The 9891-nt window shown below is 41.1% G+C and overlaps 1 protein-coding gene across 2 annotated transcripts; it reads right to left on the bottom strand.

Moving 5' to 3' along the window:
* Positions 1 to 1479: 1479 nt before the first annotated feature.
* On the bottom strand, positions 1480 to 9522 carry rlbp1a (retinaldehyde binding protein 1a). 2 transcript variants are annotated; one of them, XM_061246870.1, is made up of 8 exons: positions 9432 to 9522; positions 5662 to 5703; positions 4916 to 5044; positions 4363 to 4564; positions 3260 to 3438; positions 2915 to 3073; positions 2694 to 2804; positions 1480 to 2337 (listed from the first exon to the last, which is right to left on the bottom strand). In XM_061246870.1, exons 2-8 carry the CDS (start codon positions 5671 to 5673, stop codon positions 2191 to 2193), a joined length of 939 nt encoding a protein of 312 aa, XP_061102854.1. In that variant the 5' UTR covers positions 5674 to 5703; positions 9432 to 9522; the 3' UTR covers positions 1480 to 2190. The 2 variants fall into 2 exon arrangements, with proteins under 2 accessions (XP_061102854.1, XP_061102853.1); XM_061246869.1 differs by lacking the exon at positions 9432 to 9522 and adding an exon at positions 7350 to 7423.
* Between the last annotated feature and the right edge of the window lie 369 nt (positions 9523 to 9891).

The following is a 9891-nucleotide window of genomic DNA, read 5'->3' as shown; positions in this document are numbered from 1 at the left end:
GCTGTCACATCTGTATCTGTATCTGTATATATATATATATATATATATATATATATATATATACAGTTTGCAGGTGTATATAATCATAAAGAAATTCAACTTAGATTTGTTGCTGATTTAGCTGATTTAATGAATGAGAATCTTCACTGTTGTGAGCCTTGGTGTGGTGTCCAGTGAGTCCTAGGGATTCATTTCATCCAGAAGCTTCAATGGCAGTGGAGGGTTGGATTTATGCATTGTCATTTAATAGTTTTATATTTGATTTTGTGTGTGGTGTCGTACAATTCTTCTTGCACAACTACAGCAATACACTCCGAAACTCTAACTTATTGTGTTGAAGGTTGAATCATGAACGTTATGAATTATGGGCTCTTTTATATGTCCATTCTGTGACCACTTTATTAGGTAGACCTACACAAGCTTGTTAATGCAAATATTTAATCAGCCAATCATATGGCTACTCCTAAATCAGAGGTCGGAGAAGGACCAGACTGGTCAAAGCTGACAGTAACACAAATTACCACACGTTACAACAGTGGTGTGCAAAAGAGCATCTCTGAAAAAACAATGCATCATAACACTAAGTGGATAGGCTACGGCAGCAGAAGACCAATAAGTAAACAAATAAGTAAATGTGTAGTAAAGTGCTTGTGTGTATTTGTCATTTGAAAAAGAAATTCACCACGGGGCCCTCTGCTGGCCAAATGTGAGGAATGACTACTACACTCAGTGGAACTGCCCTCATTTTCAAATCATTGCTTGGTAGTGCATGACCGTTTGTTCAAAAGACCATTGTCTTTCAGTCTGTTGTACAGGATAATGAGGGGTTGTATTTATGGAGGATTATTAAAAGGTAGGTAAAAGTATGCAACAAAATGGAAATATCTCAATTTCACTGAAGGTCATCAAATGTGTTTAGTTTGAGTCTTGGCAGTGTGTTATACAGCATTAATTATTACTGCTGTGGTACTGTGGATATCAACACTAGAATTCAACTAAGACTGCTTCTTAAATTAATTCAAAATGAATCTTTTTGAAACTGTCCTTTACCTTAACTCCCACACACTATGTATGTATATAACTGTACAGGTAGATACACTTACTTATTACTGAATTGTGAAAACACCCTACAAGTAACAAATCCATTGTTTCTTTCTACAGCTCTAAGGTAAATATTTTTGGATTATTTAAGGTTGAATGTTCAATGCAAACAAATGAAATTCAGCATAACAAATACGGATAACTAAAACATAACTGGGTTTTATATATATTTATTGTAAACATGTTTGTGACATCTTTTTTAATATCACACTCAAGACTAGAGAAAATACAACCAGGGTAATATATTTCATTTATCAATCAAAAGGTTACATTGTTAAAAGTGTCAAATTATGATGTGATGATGCAGGGGCTCTGCTCCAGTTCAAAAGTAGGACTGCCACATTCCATCAGAGCAAGCAGTGGGGGAGGGGCGGTCGATCAGAGGAGCACACTCATAGCAAATCTACACAAGAACAGAGGAGTCCCAACTCAACACTTCAACTCTGCTGGGACAGCTGATCATATTATAACCAGCCTGCTGGGAGGCTTTATCTTATTACAAACCACTCAGATTTGGATATTCCATTTTCAGACACCCATCAGCAGCCATACTTGTAGCTGGGCATACTATTGGTGTTGCTGAAGTGTCATTAATCCACAGTACCTTAACTGACATTTGTTTTATTAACACATGATTACTGACCACGTTCAATGAATAATATTGGACAGTATTGTGGAGGTATATTACTGAATACTAACTAACAGTATTGTGGAGCGTATATAGATAGTGCCTGCTCTCGTTCATACAACCCAACAGTTCCAGATCCGCGTAACTTCTTTGCATCTTAGTCCTTTTCCGTGTTCTTAGCCAATTTTGGAGAGACAGCGGAGCCTCTACTAAGGTTTGTTCTGTGCACACCTGCATGGCATACATTAACCTCTTAAACAACAAGCTATCTCCAACTCTTACATGAGACACTGTAAAATGTGTGCTGCTCGGCTCCGGTCCTGATGAGCCCCAAAGCAGTGTGTTTTCTGTCAGAGGCCCCCCAGGACCAGGGCTGAGTGCTCCCTGCTCTAACAACATCTCCTATGCATTATTTTGGGGGGTTTTTCCAGAGTCTATGTATCACAGCATTGTTTTGTTGACTAAAGGGCGGTGTCCTCAGAGCCAAACAGCTTTGACGCCGTTGCCTTGCCGTCATAATTGGGGGCATTCCCATCAAAATCGGCTGGGAGGATATCTGCCTCAAATTCCTTAAAGTAGCCTTCTAGCTCTTCACCATGAATGAACATCTAAAAACAAGGGCATGAGAAAAACATATTTAGAATCGTATATTTAGATGGTGCAGTGATAAAAAGTGACTTAATGATTTAATGCTGTCATAAGCAAAACTGTCATATGCATTATGTGCCATGCAGACATTTTAAAGATAAGTGTTTTAATGTAAGTATATACAATACTATTTTAATCTGATTTGTAAAATCTTCTGCAGACATAATGACAATGTTATGATCTGGCTAGTTATGATAGGTGGTATGTCATGCGTTATGTAAACTTTATGGCATACCACTTCGTAAAATTATGCTAAAAGAGCATTGTCTCACAGTTTAACAGTGGTAACTGAGGTCATGTTCATGTTCATACTCACTCTATCCAGCAGTTTGCTCTTCATGAGAGGTTTGGCTGCGTTGAAGGTGGTTGTGAAGTACCAGGGCTGGTGGATGAAATGTACTGCCTTGAAACGGGCTGGGAAGGAGTCCTGTTCAGAAAGAGAAACTTAGTGTAGTCTCTATAGAGCTCAGGCAGGGTAAACGCATGGCCTTTAAAGAAGTGTTTGTAAAATGGCGTGAGGAGCTCCTGGTCTCTCACCTGCAGCATATCCACCATCTTCTTGAGCTCAGTGGGTTTGATGCTAGAGGCCTGCTGCATGGTGAAGCCCTTGAAGTTCTCGATGATGCAGAAGCCATTGATCTGAGTCTCCTCGTTCTCTAGAAGCTTCTCCAGGATGATGCAGTAAGCACGCAGGATCTGCAGGACACAAGGGACTGCATGCAATATCAGAAGGATTTGAAGGAATGTCTATCTCTGTGATCCATGTGAAGTTTACCTTTAAACCTTTAAACAACATTATCATGCATTTGTTGTTGATGTGCTTGTGTGATTTGTTTTCAGGCGTGAAAAGCAGCTGCTGAAGCTCCGTGTCGGGCACCCCACCTCGTCGAAGGTGACCTCCTCGTAGTCCCAGTTCTCAATGTTGAAGAGCAGCACCACGCGGCCGTGCTTGTCCCTGGTGGGCAGGATCCCGGGGTATCCCGCCTCGATGGTGGTGCGCACAGCTTCCAGTGTCAGGTTCTCAAACAGCTCGGGATACTGCTGCCTGAAGCGCACATAACCTGCGGGGGGGCAGGGCCACAGCGGGGGACCTCAGTGAACCCCAATACCACCACCCCCCCAAAAGAAAAAAATCCTAACCACAGTATTTAGGCCAGCCTGTTATATTACTGCACTGTTTTTGCACGATGGACAAGCACAATGGCACCCCTGTCTCCCTTGTCTTTCAGCCTGTTGTTATTCAGTGTTGCAGCCTTCTAGACTGAAGGACCAATTAGCTTCCAGTTAGAGCGTGTTTTCACATTACATTCCCCTCTCTCCATTGAGGTCCCAATTTCATGTTGGCAAAGCTCACTGACACGAACAAGTCTATCAGTCATATCTTTCCCCAGAAATTAGTGTAAATGCATGAGGTACCAGTAGCTACTGTGACTTGAGTGTTTGGACATCCAGGAGGATCAAAGCATACCCTGTCCCTCTGCATCCCTCAAAGTCCCTGACTGGCCCTCACAAACATAATAAGCCCTATATATCTTCACAAACATAACCAGCCCTATATATCCTCACAATCATAACCAGCCCTATGTATCCTCGCAAACTTAGACAGCCCTATCTGTGTACAAAGAGCTCCTTTGTTGTCATCACAATGTCCAACATTCAAGTTTTTAAAAAGCCCCAATTAATGAACAACACTTTTTTTCTTATTTCCACGAGATGGGCAGAATGTAAGGATGCAAAACAGAAGACAAAAGACATTATTTTGTATATTACACAATTGCTAGTGAATCGCACACAGGGCATGGCAAGACCTTTTTGGGGTATCCTACTCTTTTTGCAGATCAATCATCCTTATACAGTAAAAGAACAGTTAAATCTGTTCCATAAATATATTCAATGTAATGTTTTTATATGGTTTATGGTTGCAGACTATGGCATTGGTTTGCTATTTGTGTACTACAGCTGCTGGGCATTGATTGGTTACGTACCCTTCATGAGCTCGTAGGACCTGGTCACGTCATATTTACGGGCACGGATGAATCTCAGGAGCAGAGAGTCGGGTTTGTCTCCAAAAGTATCCTGCACACCTTTTGTCAACTCATCAATATCCCAGTTTTCTTTGATTATGGCGCGCAGCTCCTTCACTGAAGATGCCCGTCTCTCTTCAGTCTCATTAAGCTCGTCCTTGGCCTGCAGTTGACCACAGGCAAAGACTCAAAGTATCAATGTCAGAAGAAGCACAAATACGTGGCACAGAGTGGCATGGGGTAGTATTAGAAAGAGGGAGAATGAGCTGACATAATAGGATGAAAAGCTTGAGTGAAATAATATGAATTAAATAAAATCCAAAAAGTATTATTACTCTGGCTTTACCAATAATATCTTAAGGCATATATATATATGCTTCACCTTTCATTGCTGTTCATTCCAAATTCTATCAGCAGTTTAATGTGTTTAACATCTTTCAACACAATACATAGTAGAATGAATGCAATTGTGCAGCGGGATGTAGAGTACAGGCTAAACAGAAACAGTATATACCTTTTGCACAGTGTGGTCTGGCAGATTGGCACAGGGTCCAAACACAGGCCCATGGTCCTTGACAGTGAGATGCTCCAGTTTGCCCCGAAGGGCCTGTTCCTCCTCTGACACCATACGGAACGTTCCGGTCTGGGCAGAGACAGACAGCCAGGCCCAGGAGAAGTTGAGGAGCGCTAATGAGCAAAATGCCCTGCCAGAATGAAAATCATCATGGCCAAAAAATAACCTCACCCTTCGGCTGGACCAAAGGCAGGGGCCTCTTTTCATGCAGATTAATGGGCTCCACGGTGAGAGACCAGTAATCTCACTCACATGAGTTTGAGAAAGCAAGGTAAACCCCTCTCCCAAAAATAAGATTAGGAGGTAATTCCTGTGACTTTATCTACAACAATAACATCAAAGCCAAAAACTGTTTGTATGCCATGGAATATTCAGTTATGACTTTTCTGTGGAGCAAAACCAGCAAAACTTTGTAGAATGGACACGCATGCATTGATCTAACAGAGAACTAATGTAACTTGGAAGTAAACAGCGGGCCTTTTGGTTCATGGAAGGTTCAAATGAGGAGGCCTAAACCCACCAACTCAAATTTGTGAAACAGGTTACATACTGTAATACCCTCTTTTATATTCTATAGCATTATGCAGTGGCTTCCCTCACAGTACAAAGACTTGTAATTGTTATATTATAGGTCACTTTTTTGCTTTGCATATTTTTGTGTATTTTTAAAAAAGCAAATTACTTACCACAGCAGCCATTTCTTCAGATTCTTAAAACAGCTTCACAAACTGTGGTAGCAATGAAAACACATTGAAGAGCAGTTACTTTGACTGTACAAAACAGTTTGGTTATTGTGCTAGTGCTGAATGCTAGGAAATTGTAATATCCTTGCTTTTGCTTTATATTCTATCACATTTTCAACACAGTGGAGTCCTTCCTTGTGATGAAAACAATCAGGACTCTTCATATTCTATGGTCATGCGTTCAGCTTTGCCTAAATCCTGTTAGAGGGGTCCTCTCTCATGTTTAGGGGTAATGATAGTCTCTTTGCAAACAATGTTATCACATTCACAAAACAGAATATTGTATGTTGACTGGGATGACAACTTCTACAGACATATTGTACCAAGACGTTTCTTATGTTCTTGTTGTAGAATGATAATGATTCATTCATAATCTTCAGGAGGACAGGAGGTGACTTTGTCATAAATTAATCAGTCAATCAAACCAATTTTATTTTATGTAGGCTTTAACAATATGTCTGTTACACACTGCTTCAAAGCTGATAAAAGGATTTGCTTTGTATTAATCCTGTTACATGCACCCCCTTTGTAGATCGTCATGATCTACAAAGACTGGACCAGGTTTTTACATTTTACATGGGAATAAAATGTGTTGCTTCACTAGCTTTCAAAATCTTTCATTTGAGCACAGTGTTTGCAGAACATTGAAAAGCCCTACAAGCCAGAGCACCAGATGTGGCCAATAGACCATACTACCCCTGCAGAGATGTAGTGTGGACGGTAAGGCATGCCTCCATATAGGCAGTACGCTTCAACTCATAGTACATCAAGGGCAATAGTCTGCCAACAATCCACATGTCCAGTGCTCTACTATCTCTGTGCCCATGGTACCTCTTTTCATCACCACCAGGACAAAACACAAGCCCTCCCAGGAGAAATGAAATAGCTACAGGTATAATCTATGATAACACCACCAAGAATCTGTAAGACAATACTAAACATGGAATATCTGTCTCAACACACCCAACACAACAAGACTATTATATTCCCATTAAAATCAACAAGCCATGACAGCGCCAGACATTGTCAGATGTAGATTGTCAGATTGATTATGAATATTAATCCTGTTCTTCATTTACTCTGGCACCAATAGTAAAGATGAAGGGTGCACCTTCTAACTGAAGACAATGTAGTGAGCACCGGTATCGGCAGGTATCTGCTTCCTATACGATCACAAATATATTTATTTGTTAAATATTCAATCACTAATTGCTACCAACTGGCTTCCTTATTCTAACTCTATCTACATTAGGATGCAGTTCTATTAACGTAATGCTTCCTGTTTAATTACTTTCAGCAGCATGTGATTAAACATGTGAACACACTAAGGCTTTTATAATGTGATTACTGGAGCCAGGCAGCCAAAAACTAATGTGTAGTGCACACTAGACCTGAAAAGTATATTAATACAGTCACGTCTGTGCAGATATGGACAAACAGTTCTCCCTTCATCAGTTTCCACTGCCAAAGACCAGACTTTTAAAAACAATTATTTTTTCAAAATAACTTTGACAAGATTGGTAAACGTTCCTTCTTACTTTGACTAACTATAACGGATTAAAAACCTTTAAGTAACTATGGCATCGAGAATGCATGCATGCTGGGCTGAGCAGCCAGAGGCCAGTCCTTACCTTGGAGGCGAGAGAGGGGGAAGGACTGACAGACAGAGAGAGCAGCACTGAAGAGTGTGAGAGCAGGAGAAAGGACCTGTGTGGGTTTGGAGCAGCCGCGCAGAATGATTTGTAGCAGCCCCCACTGTGGGGTAAGCCCGTCATACAGCATTACTCAGAGCAGATTTTTCATCTCATCAACATAAAAATGGCAGATTGAAGAGATGAAAGGGAGGGGGGACGCCAGAATTAACCTTGACCAATAGCAGAGCAGCTAGAGACAGTTCTAAAGGGGCATAAGCTGGGAAGGGATAACATAGGCGTAACATTTACTTAACACATATCGCAAACTATCACTTGCCTCCCAGCATGTTATCCCTATTAGCACATACTCTCTCTCTCTCTCTGCCATTTAATGTGAATAATGAGGGGGGACTGGCCCTTTGAATTTTACTTACACCTCTCATAAACAGATGGATGTTTGACAAACTGCAGTGCTTAGTCTCCTTTTCATATAATTAAGAGGAAAGGGGAATGGTTGCAATAAGTGACTCAGTGAGGGTCAAAGTCTCATGGTATGATTGTATTCCCCTCTTTGCAGTTGGGCTCACAGGCCAGCGGATAACAAATAGAGAGCATCACCATTCTCCAAGGCTGCCCTTGCCATCACATTCACTCCACATGTATCTGCTTCAGCCAAGAGCAGCAATAATAATTAAGAGTTTGAACAGATAATGGCTTAGTCTACTCAATGAAACGTTCTCTCAGATGAAAGTAACAGCAGTGGCAGCACAATACCTAGCTCTGTGTTTCTAGGGCCACCCAGATTTGGTCCTGCCAAAGTACTTTGAGTACAGAATGAGGTTGAACCTCAGTGGACTGGACACCTGAGATACAGTCCCTGCTGGGGCAAACCACCAGAACCACCAAGCAATAGACACAGACACAACCACAGTCACAACTGCCACAGACACAGCCACAGCCACAACTGCCACAGCCACAGACTATGATTAGTCTGATTATTAATGAGCTCCATAACTGTCAGAGCTCCCTGCCAAACCGGGATCTTTGGATCAATCCTTCCCAAGAAAGTTGCCCCGAATCATAGAATTTATTGTGACCTGAGGCTGTTTGATTCAGGACTGAGTCTGTAAAGTTTGGCCCTGCTCTGAGCAATTTGGCTCATCCTGAGCAATCAACCAGGCACATTCATTAGTTGCAATTAAGGCAAGCACAATTTGGATCCAAGTGAGCTTTCAACCAATTTCTAATCTCGCTTCCCAATCAGAAATCCCAAGGAAGCAGAAAGTTCAACATCAGTTCTCTTAAATTAATTCATAAAACAAATATGTACAAACTATTGACATTTCGAACTGAAATGTGATTCGTTATTTTTTTGGGAATTTACTGTTTTTTTTCTTTTATATATATATATATACATATATATTTCATGAAAAAAAAAGGCTTAATGAAATCCATGAACAAAAATCTATGTGCTAAAATTCATACATCAGCCTGAAAGGTTTTGTCTGGCAGGAAGTGCACTCAATTGGATTAGGACTGCCAGGGCTGGTACTTTCTCTAATATCAATACCAGAAGACATGACAGGAAAACATTATTTATTTTCTGTTTTTTATCGCAGTGTCCTGTTAATACTCATCACTAAACAATCACTAATAATGGGAGATTTCACAGGGACTAGGAAAGTCAATCGAGTGTGTCCTGTGATGTCATTTTTGATCAAAATGCGTTTTGCCGGATTACCAGCCATGGTTCGCATATATAATATAAACAATACACTGTGAACTGGAGCGCACAAAAGTCCTTATCTCAGCGAAAGGTTATCATCATCACCCACTCCATTAATTTAATTGACTCCAATACAGTAAGGACATTCACTTTTAGAGGCAAAATGATGAGCAGAAGCCTGATTCTGGCCATATTCTGTCACCCTGGAGACAGAAAGTGCAGCATTGGTTACTGAGATGGCAGCTCTCTCCCTTGAGGGGCGCATGGCAGTTAATGAGGGCTGTGGAATGGGGACAGTGTGGGTCCCCACCATGCTTCTGCTGCTCTGATGAGCCCAGACAATGGGCCCTTACCCTCCTCCAAAAGTCCCCAGTAATGACCCAGGCCTCCAGGATACATGGCATTATGCTTCCACCAAACACTCTCATTAGTGTTCACTTTTTCCATGATGACAGAGAAGTTCGGTCCTGACCATCAAAAGATATAAAACACACTTATTCAGCCACGATGTCTAATTCCATCAGCTAATTCCAAATAAATAAAGCTTAATTACCTTACTCTGTACTCCTGAGAGAGTATGAACATCTACCATAGTTCTGAATATTCTGGATGGTTTTATTTTCTATTGAACCCCATACCCTGACAAACAATCTAGCTAAATCTTCCTTCTTTCACTCGAAAATTAACGCGGCCGCCTCTAATCCCCGCAAACTGTTTTCAACCTTCTCCTCTCTTCTGCCCCCCCCACCCCCCTCATCACTCACACCTGATGACTTTGTCTCCTTTGACTTTGAAAAGAAGGTTGACGCCATT

This window comes from Conger conger, chromosome 6, assembly GCF_963514075.1.
Source record: "Conger conger chromosome 6, fConCon1.1, whole genome shotgun sequence".
NCBI lineage: Eukaryota > Metazoa > Chordata > Actinopteri > Anguilliformes > Congridae > Conger > Conger conger.
The sequence above is the reverse complement of the archived record's forward strand: the minus strand, read 5'-3'. Positions and strand labels throughout refer to the sequence as shown.